Genomic DNA, 17,389 nt, shown 5'->3' with positions numbered 1-17,389 from the left:
ACCATTTAAATTTCCCGCAAATATCCTAAACAAATCAATCAAAGTTTTGAGTTATGGGCTTACGCGACGCGAGTTCGAATCCCAGATATGGCGCTAATTGAACTTTCTTTTTTTTCCATTTTTACAATTTTCCTGCAAATGTTATGCTATTTTCACCTAAAACAGCTATTTTCACCATTTAAATTTCGCGCAAATATCCTAAACAAATCAATCAAATTTTTGAGTTATGGGCTTGCGCGACGCGAGTTCGAATCCCCGAAATGGCGCTAATTGAACTTTCTTTTTTTTCAATTTTTTCAATTTTCCTGCAAATGTTATGCTATTTTTCACCTAAAACAGCTATTTTCACCATTTAAATTTCCCGCAAATATCCTAAACAAATCAATCAAAGTTTTGAGTTATGGGCTTACGCGACGCGAGTTCGAATCCCAGATACGGCGCTAATAGTAATTTCTTTTTTCTCATTTTTCCGTTTTTTCCTGCAAATGTTATGCTATTTTTCACCCAAAACAGCTATTTTCACCATTTAAATTTCCCGCAAATATCCTAAACAAATCAATCAAAGTTTTGAATTATGCCCTTGCGCGACGCGAGTTCGAATCCCCGATATGGCGCTAATTGAACTTTCTTTTTTTTCAATTTTTACAATTTTCCTGCAAATGTTATGCTATTTTTCACCTAAAACAGCTATTTTCACCATTTAAATTTCCCGCAAATATCCTAAACAAATCAATCAAATTTTGAGTTATGGGCTTACGCGACGCGAGTTCGAATCCCAGATACGGCGCTAATAGTAATTTCTTTTTTTCTCATTTTTGCGTTTTTTCCTGCAAATGTTATGCTATTTTTCACCTTAAACAGCTATTTTCACCATTTAAATTTCCCGCAAATATCCTAAACAAATCAATCAAAGTTTAGAGTTATGGGCTTACGCGACGCGAGTTCGAATCCCAGATACGGCGCTCATAGTAATTTCTTTTTTTTTCATTTTTCCGTTTTTTCCTGCAAATGTTATGCTATTTTTCACCTAAAACAGCTATTTTCACCATTTAAATTTCCCGCAAATATCCTAAACAAATCAATCAAAGTTTTGAGTTATGGGCTTGCGCGAAGCGAGTTCAAATCCCAGATATGGCGCTAATTGAACTTTCTTTATTTTCCATTTTTACAATTTTCCTGCAAATGTTATGCTATTTTTCACCTTAAACAGCTATTTTCACCATTTAAATTTCCCGCAAATGTCCTAAACAAATCAATCAAAGTTTTGAGTTATGGGCTTGCGCGAAGCGAGTTCAAATCCCAGATATGGCGCTAATTGAACTTTCTTTATTTTCCATTTTTACAATTTTCCCGCAAATTTTATGCTATTTTTCACCTAAAACAGATATGTTCACCATTTAAATTTCCCGCAAATGTCCTAAACAAATCAATCAAAGATTTGAGTTATGGGCTTGCGCGACGCGAGTTCGATTCCGAGATATGCTGCAAATTGAACTTTCTTTTTTTTCCATTTTTACAATTTTCCTGTAAATGTTATGCTATTTTTCACCTAAAACAGCTATTTTCACCATTCAAATTTCCCGCAAATATCCTAAACAAATCAATCAAAGTTTAGAGTTATGGGCTTACGCGACGCGAGTTCGAATCCCAGATACGGCGCTAATAGTAATTTCTTTTTTTCTCATTTTTCCGTTTTTTCCTGCAAATGTTATGCTATTTTTCACCTAAAACAGCTATTTTCACCATTTAAATTTCCCGCAAATATCCTAAACAAATCAATCAAAGTTTTGAGTTATGGGCTTACGCGAAGCGAGTTCGGATCCCAGATATGGCGCTAATTGAACTTTCTTTTTTTGTCCATTTTTACAATTTTCCTGCAAATGTTATGCTATTTTTCACCTAAAACAGCTATTTTCACCATTTAAATTTCCCGCAAATATCCTAAACAAATCAATCAAAGTTTTGAGTTATGGAATCACGTGACGCGAGTTCGAATCCCAGATATGGCGCTAATTGTATTTTCTTTTTTTTCATTTTTACAATTTTCCTGCAAATGTTATGCTATTTTTCACCTTAAACAGCTATTTTCGCCATTAAGATTTCCCGCAAAAATCCTAAATAAACCAATCAAAGTTTTAAGATATGAAGTCATGTGATATATAGATAACACATGATCAGGCCTTTCACGTGACTAACAAAATGGTCGTCGGAGACAGTAGTGCATGACTTCAATAACAAATTGCTCACCGATTTGAACGAAGCTTGTCCTGTGGTCAGAAAATCAGAAGATCACAACACAAAATTGATGCCGCAATGTCATTGAAGGCTAATGATCTGGGATTTGTGAACTGTCCTGTTTGCAGAGCCAGGTTAGTTGTTTTTTTTGTGTGTGTTATCTAGAAGTTGAAGTCCCGATAAACTATTGACCCCCGCCCATCGTCAAGCTGACTTTATATTCGGTTGTGATTAAGAAAATGTCATTGATTGAATTTATGTTTTTATGCCAGCCTCTGATAGCTATTCGAAGATGCAGAAAGTACCCTCATAACAGAGCCTATTTTTCTGTCTCTTCTCTAGCTGACAACTATCAAAATAGCTATCAGAGACTGGAATAGAGGCAGATGAGTTGTTCTATGTTATCTTGTGAGGTAGATGATCTACTAATTAATTTACTAAACTTCTTAATATTTGATGATGTTATTTTTTTTATTTTATTATTTTTGAATAAATTTGTTCTTCTTCTATTAGACATATACCTGCACCTTCCAATCTGAGCAATGGTGTTTATGCAGCTGACTGTCTCAACTGTGGCCATTTTTTTAAATTTCGTACAACCCAACCTGTACGCTCCAGTTTTAGTTTTAAAATCAATGGTCAAGATGTTACAGGTAATTTTAAGATTAAGAATATCTCTTCTTCCAGTATGTTTTTTTGAATCAAATATTGGATTTTCATTCTAAAAAGTGATATTTATAGCTGGTATAAATTGTCCCTTTAAATCAAAAGTTCTGCCTTTCTTGAAAATATTTAAAGTGAATAATTAGATGATCATATCATAATAGGGAAACTGTCTGCATTCATGTGACCATTTTCATTCTCAATGTCATGCTATTACAGACTTCATTCTTATACCTTCGCTGCAATAGTCACCTTTTCATGAAAGTTTGTAAATGAAACGATTTGATTGGATTGGTATGCTAGCGAATACAGCCAATCAGGGGCTTCGACAGAAAGTCTGTGAACGCAACTCATGTTTTCTGTCTTTGTGTATCCCTTGTCAAATTCATTTCAGTTGGAAACGAGTTTGAGCCTACTACGTCATTAAATGAGTTTCTGAGAAAGAAAGGGATATCGTATGGTACTAAGAAAATGTGTATAGAAGGGGGATGTGGTGTCTGTGTTGTTTCTGCTAAAATTGTAGATGCCTTGACTCTGCAACCTCGCCACTATACAGTTAATTCAGTAAGTTATTTTAGAATAATTTTGAATTTGGGATGTTTTATGATTTTCAAACCGTTCAATCAACATGCTTGCATGATGTTTTGTTTTCTATGTATAAACACAAGCACAAAACATGAATGATATTTGAGTACGGGCAACCCCTCTTATATGTTTTGATTGATTTATATTTACCTTAGATAACCTATGTTCCATTTATTCATTGATAAGGGTGGTGGGCCTTATCTCCTTTTTGAATTTTTATCTTAATGTTACGGCTTTCTATAAATAAACACATGCACAAAACTGGTGAATAATGTACAGGCAACCCCTCTATAATCAAACTCAAGGGAACATGGTTTTTACACGAAGGGTAGATGGGACTAAATTTTTATTTGTAGTGTATTGTTCCCGTATATATGTGTGATGGCTGGGAAATTACTACTATAGAAGGACTGGGTAATACACGGGATGGAATTCACCCGATCCAGCAACGTCTAGCTGATTATAACGGCACCCAATGTGGTTTCTGTAGTCCTGCACAAGTCATGAATATGTATAGGTATGTCTTGGCCCATAAATTTGCATAAATTAATTAATTATTGAAAGGTTTTGAATAGCAGTAGTTGTATTTTCAAGTCAAGTTTATGAAACTGACTCTTCTGGCCAGAGCTGTGGTTTATTCTTTAGACAAGTTTTTGAAAAAGATTAATTTTCTTATAGTTTACTTCAAACGAATCCGAAACCTTCCAAGGAAGAAGTAGAAGATATGTTGAATGTATCAGTATGCAGATGTACAGGTAATTAGATTTTGAAATTTCACCCCCAACCAAACCCAAACACAGTGGCATTTTGGATCTGGAAACGCTGCTAACCTAGCTAATTTCATTAATTGCACAGTGCATGGCAGTGGCTGTCTTCATTAGCCCAAATCCCAAAACATTTTTAATCCCACCATGTTTATTTTTTTCAGGATTTCGCTCTATTTTGGATGCCATGAAATCTTTTACCCCAGATTCCTGCTCTAATGGTTTGCCAACTGGACTGATTGATATAGAGGTAAGGGACATTGAACGCATTTTGTTCTGTTGGCAGACAACTCACAAATTTAACCATTACCCCAAGGCCTTTAATGATAAGTAAATAATTGTCTTCTCAAAGCTTTTGAAAACGGTTCAACCATGGCTAACTGAGAAGCTTTTGGACCCTTGAACCAATGGAAGTATGGAAATATATTGCTGTTAACTGTCAACTTTTCATTTCAATTGTAAATAGTTTAAAAAGCTCTTTCTGGTAAAAATTCCCTCATTGCACACTGTGAAGGGCTGAAAACAAAATTTTATTTTAATTGTAATACACTGAACAAACTATAAGGGTGAAATGTGCACACTGCATGATGTTGCTGTGTTTGGTGAAGGGCTTAAAACAACAAGTTGTTATGGTTAAATTTCCTCATTTCCACACTCCTTTTGTTATATTACTAAACGCAGGGCTTCAACAATAATTGTAATAAGCATGAGAAGCTCTTCAGGTAAAATTTCCCCCATTGCAATTATTAATATATTAAAGCACCATATCATTAGATTGTGTTATGGTACAATTTTCCTCATTGAACACTGCATGACTTTAACAGTTCTCATTTCAATCATTTCTATGTAGGAATTAGATGGTAAGATTTGTAAAAAGACTGGTGAAAAGTGTCAAGGGAAATGTTCCACCACTAATGAAGCCAATAAGATGCTTCAAATAGTCACAGCGGGAGCTCAATGGTTTAAACCAACCACCAAACAAGAATTATATTCCTTACTTGCCCAATATAAAACACAGAAATACAGACTTGTTTTTGGAAATTCTGCTTATGGTAATCTCAACACTTTTGATTTGTTCATTATTCGTGGACAAGGGCAATAACTCTGTTTCTAATCATCTCAAAAATATCAACATAAAGCTACATCTTCCATTTTGGATTATATGCAGATACTCCAAGTTATAAGAAAAACACAGGGGCTTTAATAATTGCAATATTCATAGACAAGGGCAATAACTCATTTTTAATCATCTGAAAATTATCAAATTCCAATTAGGATTTTGTGCATTTATTCTAAGTTTTCGGAAAATAGGTTAAAAACGCAGAGGGCTACTATTCTTTGACAAGGACAATAACCAAGTGAAAATACTGAAATTTGGACAGTCCAAGATGTTATCTGGTGTATTGTTTATAATTGTAGGTGTCTATAAAGATTTAGGAGACTGGAATTATGATGTAATTATAGATTTACGTGGTGTTCAGGAGTATTACTCCCTCATTGTGAGTACTGAGTCTCTGTTTACCTGGAAAAAAAAGAACAACTATGATTTACATTGAGAAAAACTGAGCTTCACAAAGGATCCTTTCTACTAGCTAGTCCCTGACCAAACAGCAGATTTTCAACATGTCAAACTTGAAAAAGATCACTTGAGGAGCCAATTTATAACTTAAAGGGAGTTTAAAGAGGTTTTTTAAATTTTTTACATGTATCAAGGACACTGATAGCATAAATTTATACCAGTCACATTTTCAGATGTCTGTGGTTCCTACAATTTCTCTAAAACTATGTGCTTTATGAAAAACCTACCACAATGGTCCTTTTATCAACGATAGTGATGTCACATACTGATAAGCTTTTCTACACTTCAATATATTCTTGTTTTTCAGACTGGATCATCAGGGACTACAATTGGATCTAATATGACGTTAACAAATCTACTGGAATATTTTACTTCGCAACAAACCAGCGATCCAGCTCTGAAACAGTTTTACGACAGCATTTGTCAACATTTAGATTTGGTGGCTACCACTTCTGTTAGGAATGTAGGTTGGAGTTTGTTTTAATGCCAGCTTGCTTTTGATGTTCACCAATATGGTGGCAGCACATCTGTCTGTCCCTCAGTGTCACAAATTTATGTATTAATACAAAATGTTTTTCGCTGATAAAATAGTACCCAATTGTGCCAATTGTAGAGCAATATCAGAAAATATTAAAACAGAACCTGAAACATGTTGTTACTCAGGCTTTCTCTATTTATATTCATTTGTGTATGCAGTTAGGAACATGGGCTGGTAATCTGATGATGAAATACTACCATCCAGAGTTTGTATCTGATATTTATGTTATATTCGAGGCTATTAATGCTCAGCTTGTCATTGGTAAGTTTGGTCAACTTTCTGAAATTACTCAACAGTATATCATCAATATATAAAACATCAAGTCAAACTGGCGTGGGTGCATATAAACCCTGACTTAAAATGGCTGGATGGAATATTGAGGAAAGATGCCTTACACACACTGACCACTATATAAAGATTCCAACACCCTTACTGACGTTAATTCAACATTATGCATAATATGATTCTGTTTGCTTTTTCAGCTGATGAGACAGGGAAAGAAAGCAGTTATTCCATCAGTGAATTTCTGGCGTTAGATATGACGGGGAAAGTCATTGTTATGGCTAAAATACCTTCTTTTAATGGAACTTCAAACATCATCAGAACTATTAAGACCATGCCAAGACATCAGGTAATAGATATACTGTATAACTGCGAATAGAATGCACACTTTCTTCCCCTCCAGTTAATCTGGATAATCTCTGCAGTCCATCCGGACATAAAAGTACAAGCAGCATGACAATGACCCCCATAGTATCGAGGCCTACCTCATAGCTATGTGGACTCTCTAGAGCAGGAGTGCAATTTTTGATTTGTTGCTCATTTCATATGTTATATGCAGGTATATTCACCTGCCACCCATGATCTGACGAATTTCTTCTGTAAATCATGTTCAGTTGGAATTTTCTCGATGGCATCAAAAGTTGAGTGGTAATATCACATATTCCTTGACCCTACCATACTTAGCCCAGCATATAAACTTGGTACACCATTTTCTTCCATGTATGTATCTCTTATATTTCTGATATCTTTTGTTATTGAAAATAGAAATATTATTTTTCAGAATGCCCATACTTACGTGTCAGCTGGTTTTAATATGAATATAGATGCTGGCCAGAACTATAAAGTTTTAACCAAACCTACAATTGTTTACGTTGGGATCAACAAAACTTTTGTAAGTTTTTATATTGGTCTACATACTTTACTTATCAATGATATTTAAGAGTCTTTGCTGCATTGTAGAATATTTTGCTGTAACGGCTCAGTGAGTTTGATAACAACATGCTTAACTGAAGGTTGAATATTTAAGATCCCCCTACAGTTAAAGATCAAAAACTCTGCTGAATTCCCTTCATTGCACACTGCATTGATGTTGCTCTTCTTCATTAGCCCACATTAGGAAAGTAGGATACAATGTATAATGTACTGTGATAGTAGCTTAAAGACTATATATTTAATTGTAGACTCATGCTAGCCAGACTGAAGATTATTTAGTAGGCAAATCACTAGGTGATTCCACTGTTTTAAATGGTAAGATATGAATTAAATCTCTGGTCTGAATATATACAGTATAATTGTGAATATAATGCACACCTAATCTTATCCTGGAATAAATCTGGTATAGGTATATCTTCTGAAAATATCAGCTTCAGATTTGCATGACAAAAATTGGAAATTTAAATGACAAAGCAAATTCCTACTCTTGTTGTGAGGTCTGTTCATTTCATGAGTCCAACACTGTGTTGTATTTCATCTCAATTGTTCCATCTATTCCTGTTTTTTCAGGTGCTCTACAGACTCTGGCTAAAGAGCTAATACCAGATGCTGAAACCTCTCTCACTCCAGCCTCTTATAGGAAAAGTGTAGCTATATCATTATTCTATAAGGTATGTAGCCTACTGACATAAAATTTGGTGAGGGGATAGTTAACCCTTTCAACCCTAGAGGCATGTTTACCAGCCACACACCAACGCAATATATACCCGATCAGCTGGTAAACTGGCTGTTGCTAAGTGATGTCATACAAAGTTAACATCATACACTTTTACTTTTATTACTTAGAGTTCAGGGTATATGACATATTTTATTTACACTCAGGTTAAAAACATAAAGGAAAATGCTGACAGTAAGCAAGTTATTCAAAATGTGGTATTTCAGGACTTTCATGGGTTACATAACAGTTATTGTTCTTGCCCCTGTTTCTCTTCAATTCTAATGATCAAAAATCGTTATTTTTTTCTCAGTATGTATTGGGAGTTTGTGATAGTATTGTCAATAAGAAATATCAAAGTGGTTCAGCCGGGTTAACCCGTCCTGTATCGTCAGGACAACAGACTTTTGACAGCCTACCCGCTGAATTCCCAGTATCCAAAGCCATACCTAAAGTTGATGGCACCTTACAGGTAAGTTTTCCTTCTGGTTTGTTGTTGAAAATCATCAAGAAATTTTACAAGGATAACAACTTAGATTCTTAAGGATCCTGTCTAAGATGGCCTGTGGCCAAACCCGGAGGATTCTGTGTAGCAGATTATCCGTGGTCAAACCTCAATGAGTTTATCTTGAGATGGTCCTTGCTGGAAGATTCCGTCTACCAAATGGTACTCAATGTTCTTGTCTACTTCATCTATGAGGATTCTGTCTACTTGAAGGTCCTTAGCCAAACCTGAAGATCATTTCTTTCTGCAGTTGCTCTCTCTTTTAATTGCAGTTTAACTAGTCATGTACTGTTAATTCTAGAAGTTATATGGCTAGTTGAAATTGGTGTCTGTCAGTGAATAAAGCTGATTTACACGACAATATCCCTTTAAGATTATGTTTATTTTGTAGACGACTGGTGAGGCGGAGTATATCAGTGACACACCACCACAACCTAATGAAGTCTATGCTGCCTATGTTATCAGTTCTGTTGCTAATGCTGAAATTGACTCAATGGATGCTTCTCTAGCTTTGGTGAGTTTAAAATCCCCCAAACCTGTCTCAAGGACACTGTTTTTTAGGGACACTGATAGCATTGATTTGCACCATTCCAATTTTCAATCAAACGTCTGTGGTTCTTTCCATTCCCAAACTAAGCATTTTGTAAAGTTACTATCGCAAAGGTTCTGAGGTTTTTATTAGCAGTTTTTGTGATAGGGACAAATTAAGAAAAAAAAACTAAGCGATATTATTAAATTTGTGTATTTCAGTCTATGCCTGGTGTATTAAAGTTTCTGACATCCAAAGATATTCCCCAAGGTGGAGTCAACAATTGTTATCCAGAACGTTTACTGGTCATAGAGGAAGAGGTAATCATGTACAATCCATTTGAAATTATTAGTATTTATGAGGCGTCAATTGCTTAGACCAACGTCACTGATTGTGCAATGAGGAAAATTTGTCAGGACAGTGCCATCAGCTTGCTGTTTTTTTATATTGCAAACTATTTGGGGATCTTTAATGTGTGAAGTCTGTAGCACACAGGTTTATTATCCCATTTGATATGATTTAGGCTTTTTCATGTTAGCCCCTCCGACTTGCATCATGCGGCCTAGGTTTTTACAAATATGGCTGAGCCAGGCTTGTAGCTACAGTGAGGCCAGGGGGAGCCAGTTCCCCCCTAATAAAATTTAGATGACTTGAATGACCTGTTGAGCCCCCCTTCAATAAATTTGGCCCCTCCCCCCGAGACCCTGGGCTAGCTAAGGGCCAGAACTGAGCACAATTTATGTTGAATTTGACGGTTGCAAATGGTATATTTCAGGTATTTTGTAGTGGTAAAGTTATATATGCAGGCCAGCCTCTGGGTCTGATAGTGGCAGGTAACTCTTTCTACCTAGATTTACTTGTGGTCTGTGTCCAAAGTCTGGCGGAACAGACAGCCAGCTTCAGAGAAGTCATAATTGTGACTTAATTGTTTCTCCCAGAAGTCCCAGTGTTCAGCAATATATGAGTTTTGTAAATTTGTAAATTATTAAGTTTTAACAGTTGATGGAGATATATGAACATGCATGTTTGAAGTTATTGCCCTTGACTTGGACATAATACCCAAAAACTGGCTATTGGAGAAATTAAGTTTTCTCCTTGTGATGGATGTAATTTTTCTATTACAGAGGATCAGATGCAAGCCAACATTGCTGCTGGACTAGTGCAGGTGACTTACAAGAATATGAAGACTCCAATACTATCTATAGATGGAGCAATTAGAGCCAAGTCATTCTTTAAACCTCCAGATCCATTAAATGTTGGTGACCCTGATGGTGAGTCTACATGTCACAAAACAGCCCTCTTTTACTGCATGCTTCATCTTGATGAGGATTTTTTGACTTGAGAAACACATTGAAAGAGTAATCTAAGTTCATATCTCTTGTTGATTTTTTAATTTTGTCTTGACGTGGTGCATCACACAGAAACAAATTGTAAAGATGTTATTCAAATTGTTTTGACATCAATATCATAAAGGTTTTAGATATTGTTAGCATCTTTTTTCTGAAACTTTTAATTTTAAAGAAATTGCAAATATCACAGATGTCAGACTGAAAATTGGAATGGTGCAAATTGATGCTATCAGTGTCTCGATACTCAAAGAAGTTTAGAAAACCTTTTTACAATCCCTCTAAAAAGTTATCTGATTTCTTAGAGGCTCATCTCATGCTGCTGACACATGTTTCTGATAAGATATTTCACTTTGTAGGTGCCATTGCCAAATCAGATCAGAAAATCAATGGTCAAGTTTATTGTGGTGATCAGTATCATTATCAAATGGAGACACAAGTAAGTCGAAGGTTTTGTCCATCTGTAATTCTCTGATTCCTAGTTTAACTCTGTAAGCCTATAATCAGAAAGATCGTAAGATGAAGCATCATGCACAGAATTATTCCTGTCTTTTATGTGGTAGAAATAGAATATTCAGACAGTTCAAAATGTTTTCCCTCTTTGCCTTATTTTTGACTGCCCTTACCATTGGTTCACATAGTTAATTTAACATTGGATTTACAGATTAGTATCTGCTACCCTACAGAAGATGGTATGAACATTCTAGCTGGTACTCAGTGGATTGATGGTGTTCAACAATCTGTAGGCCAGGTACTTGGTATCCCAGACAGTAGGTAAGATCATGTAATGATAACTCTGGGGTGCACGAGTGAGTTGGACTCCACCCTTGATTCAGTAGGACAATATTCCACAAAGGTTTGATTGAAAGATAATATTTGCCAAATTGATTATGTAAGGTTTAGAACAAACAAGGTGTTGTATACAATGCAGAATTAGTAGAAATGGGAAGAAGCAAATACACACAGAATGGGTCCGGGTCTGCACTATGGTCTGAACATAGAGGTGCTCATTCATGAGTGCAGTGACATTGGGCATTATTTTATTTTCACTTAATAGTGTGATAAACTGGACTCTTTTATGATCAGCAGAGTTTTTATATGATTGTAAACTATCTGTACATAAAATTTTTATTCTGATAAGGGTTATGGATAGCTTAAATAAAACTGATAGAAATATTTAAACCACTGTTTCTCTTTGATATTTTTCAGTATTGTAGTTGAAGTTAAAAGACTTGGAGGTGCTTTTGGTAGTAAAATATCCAGAAATTTTCCAATATCTTCTGCTTGTGCTGTGGCAGCTCATATATTACGAAGGTATTTACAGTCTTTTCCAATTTCTTTGAAATCAGAAGATAACTCCACATGTAGCCATGTGTCAATGAGATAGCCCTGATCATCACATTTTTGATCGTTGGATGTTGTCTCCGAAAGCACATGCTGTGGAGAAAAATATTACTCCATTTCATTGTTTTTTCAGACCAGTGAGACTACAACTTGATTTTCACACCAATATGAAAATGATTGGTAAAAGAGTTCCCTACCTGGCAAGATATGAGGTAATTTTCTGTGTTTGATTGTACTGGCCTTAAATCTTTAATATATGAAGTCTTAAAAGATTTAATGGGTTAGCCAATGAAATATAACACTGTAGCTCTATGAATTATGCTATGGGAAAAACAAGTGAATTTTTTCCCCTGATGACAGCGATTAAAATTGCCAGTGAATTTTTACATCCAGATCATCAAGGGTCCCTTGTAGTAAATTTTCCATCAATCATGTGATAAGGCAGATACAGCCATTTTGAACATCACTTCATATCAACTTCATGTATGATTGGTTTGAAAATTGCTGGACAAAATACACCAGAAACAAACAGAGGTCTTATTTCAAGCAAATGGATCCACCAGCGTAACAATTGTCCAATCCAGCTTCAAACCCAGGACAGATTGAATTTATATCTTTTAAAGGTGGGATGTACCAATGATGGAAAATTAAATGGAATTAAGATAGATTATTACGCTGACTGTGGTACCACACCAAATGATATGTCCAATTTTGCCATGGAGGGCTGGTTAGATAATGGTAATTATGTCTTTAAAACTCGGCCCCAAATTTAAAGGGGTTGTTAAGAGATTTTCTAGCTTTTTTGTTATGTGTATCTGAGCCATTTATTGCTTCAATATATTAATCATAAGTGTCCATGTTTTGTTTTTGCAGCATATTACTGTGCCAATTGGAATATGACACCGTATAATTGTAGAACCAACAAACCACCAAATACAGCTGCTAGATCTCCTGGTAAGTGAATATTGAAACCAGTCTAGCTCGCTCCCCTCACAGTTCTTACCCCTTGATAATTCAGTGGCCCTAAATCAGCCCCTTCAACTAATAATTCCTTCTAGCCCCCCTTGACAATTCAGTAGCCCATATTTGGCCCCTCCATCTAATGATTCATAGTAATGCCATTGGATAAGAGATTTTCCATTGTGTTAACAGATATATAAGAGGTATATTCTGGTATCTTGACATGAAGAGTAATAAATTTGTCCAGAATAAAGAGCAATTTGCAGCTATCATAGAATAAACTTCTTCTCTTAAGAGTTTTCATAAACTTCTTCACTGTTAAAACTATAATGGAGTATAATATAATGTAACCATCATCTTGTAATAATTTATATTTCAGGATCAGCCCCAGCAATGTTTATAATAGAAACCATCATGGAACACGTTGCTAAAACTTTAAAGCAAGATCCACTGGAGCTGCGTAGAGTCAATTTATACCAAAAAGGACAGGTAAGTTAGAGACAAGCAGAATCTGAAAGCAACTGGATATTCATTGAGAGACTGCTAGATGCTGGCAACATCTGAGAGAATCGGTTCAATTGAAGGATTGAGTTCAATGTTTATCAAGACAAAAAGATGTATTTGCCATAAGTTGCCTAAGTTTCCTTTTCCACCGGAATTTACATACATCTACTAAATTAATGATATTAGCTTTTATGGATTCTCTGAAGTGGGTGTCCAATAGAGTGTCTCGAAGAGTGACCATGGCCTGCTCTTCTTTGCAACAGTACTTATTAAAGTGGAGCTCAAATTGTAGGGTACTCAAAAGGTCTGATGGTTTAGACTAGCACTGTAGGCAAGGCTTGGTTGGCCTGTAGATTGAGCATGCCTGTCAACTGCAACAGTATTCATCAAAGTGGAGCTCAAATTGTAGGGTACACAAAAGCTGAAGGTCAATTGGTTTGGACTACGACTTTAGGCAAGGCTTGGTTAATTATTATTTTGATGTTTCAGAAAACACCTGGAGGAACAACTTTAACCTATTGTAATATACAGCCTATGGTGACTCAACTAGAATCATCAGCAGATATTGCTACTAGAAAACAACAGATAGAAACCTTTAACAGTGTAAGTAGGTGGGAGACAGTACTTCACATGATGAAGTGGGTATTATTTATAGTGACAAAGTTTCAATGGGTGTGCACTATATTCACAATTACATGGTAGTTGACACACTTGACTTGTTGATAATTAAATCTTTGCTTTCATGTCCTCCTGTGGAGTTCTCTGGTTCTTCTGTCGTTCTTTTTGGTGCCCTGATTTGGTAAAGGATGACAGCTCATTATTTTGTTGACTCTGTGTTTTACAGGCTAATAGATGGAAGAAACGTGGTATGTCAGTGATGCCATTAAGATTTGGTATTGGTTGGGCAGGAGCTCAGTATAATACATTAGTTACTATTTGTAATGGGGACGGCACTATTGCTATATTTCATGGTGGAGTCAATGTTGGACAGGGCATCAATACAAAGGTTGGTGTGGTTGATTTTTCTTTCTCTGAGCCAGTAACTTGAGTGGCTCAGAACTAAAACGCTTGTATGTTAACCTGTGAGAGCCTGATATTAGTTGAGATTTTAGGGAAAACCAACCAAGATCCTAATCAGTCTGGCTTGTTGAGATCTCTCGAAAGCTGGATACCAGGTATTGATGAAACTGACCTGGTATTATTTCCCTCATTGCACACTGTAAGGCATTGCCTGTCTGTTAAATTCCATTTCGTTTCTATCCTAGGTGATTCAGGTTTGTGCCTATGAACTGGGAGTACCAATGGATATTATTCGAGTGAAGAAGACCTCGTCAGTTTCTAACAGTAACTCTATTACTACAGGAGGCAGTATAACTTCAGAACTTATTTGTATGGTAAGAGATTCCTTTTCTCTTTCAGCTTAGACCCCTGTTCCCAAAACTTAACTTAGAAAAAACCAGAATTTAAAAAATACAGTAATCTGATAATATAAATAATTTTAAAATATATTTGAGTGATTTCATCCAGAAAAATCGTGGGAAAAATTTCACAAAAACTTAACTTGAGATGATTCAAGAGTTCATCTTGGGCCGTATTCTCAAAATAAACTTATTTGAATGATAAGTGACACTTTCACCCAGAAAGCTCTGTGTGCTACAAACTGTGCAAGTTAAAGATTCTTCACAATTGGAACTCAAAGAAACGCTGTCTTGGCAACGAAAATTTTGTCACATGGCTTTGGCACTAAATTTGAGATTTTCATTGTAGACTGTAATTGAATGCTGTAAAGCTCTAAATGCCAGAATGGCGCCAGTCAAAGCGAAAATGAAAAATCCAAAATGGAAAGATCTGGTGGCGAAATGTTATGGTGAAGGTGTTGATATTACTGCTAGATACATGTAAATATATTCTTAATTTCCTCAAAAGTTCCCACTCCTTAGTCATTAATCTCAATAACTGGGATTGTAAAGACGTTTTCTAAATTTTCTATGTGTATCATGGACACTGATAGCATCAATTCACACTGTTCAAATTTTCATTAAGACGTCTGTGGTTCTATCAATTCCTCTGAAACTAAGTGTTTGATGATGTCACTAATTGTGAAGGTGATAAAGCATATTTTGCGTTAGTGACATCATCAAACACTTTTTTATTGGATTGTTGCATATTGATGCTATCAGTGTCCTTGATATACTTAAGAGATTGCCACTTCTACCAACCCTTTTCAAATACAAATCCGTTGTTTATATCTTTTTTCTATATCCATGTTTATTTTAGGTCTGAACCAAAAGACAGCAGTCCGTTTGCTCACTATAGCGTGTATGGTGTTTGTGCCAGTGAGGCTGAATTGGACGTCCTAACAGGAGAATATCAAATACTGAGAACAGACATATTATACGATTGTGGAATCAGGTTTGTCAAAATAACCTATTATCAACTTGTCATGTAGTCTGTGACATCTAGACTTCTATTGTTAATTGAGGAATATATTCTGTCACACTGTGCTAATAAAGTAAACTGGATGACGGAGGCTACTCGATGGTCCATGAATTATATTTGAACAAAATGTAGCCTACATTTATGTAAAAGTATTGTTCTGCTGTGTTAAAATGGTTTAGATAAAAATTCTGACTGCCATTTTATTGTCTAGGCCTTCTGAAAAATACTTACAAGGGAGAATACTCTTATAATACTTCATATATCCAGACCACAATAAGTTTCTTGGTTTATATTTTCAGTATGAATCCAGCATTAGACATTGGTCAGGCAGAAGGTGGATTTGTCATGGGTTTAGGATATTTTCTACTAGAAAGAACGATTTACGATCCAAAAACAGGAGTAAACTTGACATCCAATACATGGGTAAGGCCGGGGGGGTCCTAGACCTATATGTTTCATTTTTTTGACATTTCTGTTAGTTATTCTACTTGTCATCCATAATCTGTGGATTCTTTAAACAAATCAAGGTCAGTTGGATTAATTGCATATTGCTTAAAAGCAGACAAAAGATATACAAAGCTTTTAATGAATGAAGCATTTAAGTGATAGAGAAATGATGGAAAAAGACAATTTTCTCAGATTGTCGATGGCCATAAATTAAATGAAGTTTTTGTTCTATATATTTAAAAAAAATTTCATTTAGGAATATCACCCACCAATGTATAAAGACATTCCAATAGATTTTAGAATTAACTTCTTAAAGAATGTTTCAAATCCTCTAGGTGTACTAGGATCCAAAGGTTAGTCTATATTTATCTGATCTAATAATAAATTTGTTATATTTATCCAATATTATATATTAATATTTATTCAATAATGAATTTATATTTATTTATTCAGTAACGAATTTATATTTATTTATTTAATAATGAATTTATATTTATTTATTTATTTAATAATGAATTTATATTTATTTATTCAGTAATGAATTTATATTTATTTATTTAATAATGAATTTATATTTATTTATTTATTTAATAATGAATTTATATTTATTTATTTATTTAATAATGAATTTATATTTATTTATTCAGTAATGAATTTATATTTATTTATTTAATAATGAATTTATATTTATTTATTTAATAATGAATTTATATTTATTTATTTATTTAATAATGAATTTATATTTATTTATTTATTTAATAATGAATTTATATTTATTTATTTATTCAATAATGAATTTATATTTATTTATTTATTTAATAATGAATTTATATTTATTTATTTATTTAATAATGAATTTATATTTATTTATTTAATAATGAATTTATATTTATTTATTTATTTAATAATGAATTTATATTTATTTATTTATTTATTTAATAATGAATTTATATTTATTTATTTAATAATGAATTTATATTTATTTACCTATTTAATAATGAATTTATATTTATTTATTTAT

General features: G+C 34.4%; 1 protein-coding gene across 1 annotated transcript in view; it reads left to right on the top strand.

Moving 5' to 3' along the window:
• The first annotated feature begins 2,194 nt into the window (after window positions 1–2,194).
• LOTGIDRAFT_231915 (hypothetical protein) overlaps window positions 2,195–17,389 on the top strand; it is a 25,303-nt gene continuing 10,108 nt past the window's right edge. Inside the window, exons 1-33 of the mRNA XM_009055296.1 lie at window positions 2,195–2,369; window positions 2,749–2,888; window positions 3,293–3,462; window positions 3,840–4,000; window positions 4,162–4,238; window positions 4,412–4,497; window positions 5,098–5,299; window positions 5,667–5,746; window positions 6,134–6,289; window positions 6,523–6,625; window positions 6,847–6,995; window positions 7,428–7,538; window positions 7,828–7,894; window positions 8,150–8,250; window positions 8,608–8,766; window positions 9,191–9,313; window positions 9,550–9,648; window positions 10,104–10,161; window positions 10,453–10,599; window positions 11,034–11,113; window positions 11,339–11,448; window positions 11,884–11,988; window positions 12,152–12,230; window positions 12,642–12,756; window positions 12,892–12,972; window positions 13,358–13,467; window positions 13,972–14,085; window positions 14,327–14,488; window positions 14,748–14,876; window positions 15,250–15,380; window positions 15,760–15,894; window positions 16,221–16,344; window positions 16,625–16,721. Coding sequence (XP_009053544.1) covers window positions 2,314–2,369; window positions 2,749–2,888; window positions 3,293–3,462; window positions 3,840–4,000; window positions 4,162–4,238; window positions 4,412–4,497; window positions 5,098–5,299; window positions 5,667–5,746; window positions 6,134–6,289; window positions 6,523–6,625; window positions 6,847–6,995; window positions 7,428–7,538; window positions 7,828–7,894; window positions 8,150–8,250; window positions 8,608–8,766; window positions 9,191–9,313; window positions 9,550–9,648; window positions 10,104–10,161; window positions 10,453–10,599; window positions 11,034–11,113; window positions 11,339–11,448; window positions 11,884–11,988; window positions 12,152–12,230; window positions 12,642–12,756; window positions 12,892–12,972; window positions 13,358–13,467; window positions 13,972–14,085; window positions 14,327–14,488; window positions 14,748–14,876; window positions 15,250–15,380; window positions 15,760–15,894; window positions 16,221–16,344; window positions 16,625–16,721 — 3,817 coding nt within the window. The 5' untranslated portion in view covers window positions 2,195–2,313. The remainder of the gene's footprint in view (window positions 2,370–2,748; window positions 2,889–3,292; window positions 3,463–3,839; window positions 4,001–4,161; window positions 4,239–4,411; window positions 4,498–5,097; window positions 5,300–5,666; window positions 5,747–6,133; window positions 6,290–6,522; window positions 6,626–6,846; window positions 6,996–7,427; window positions 7,539–7,827; window positions 7,895–8,149; window positions 8,251–8,607; window positions 8,767–9,190; window positions 9,314–9,549; window positions 9,649–10,103; window positions 10,162–10,452; window positions 10,600–11,033; window positions 11,114–11,338; window positions 11,449–11,883; window positions 11,989–12,151; window positions 12,231–12,641; window positions 12,757–12,891; window positions 12,973–13,357; window positions 13,468–13,971; window positions 14,086–14,326; window positions 14,489–14,747; window positions 14,877–15,249; window positions 15,381–15,759; window positions 15,895–16,220; window positions 16,345–16,624; window positions 16,722–17,389) is intronic.

Source organism: Lottia gigantea, assembly GCF_000327385.1.
Source record: "Lottia gigantea unplaced genomic scaffold LOTGIsca_24, whole genome shotgun sequence".
NCBI classification, from domain to species: Eukaryota; Metazoa; Mollusca; class Gastropoda; family Lottiidae; genus Lottia; species Lottia gigantea.
Note: the sequence above shows the minus strand (reverse complement) of the source record. Positions and strands in the feature narration are given on the sequence as shown.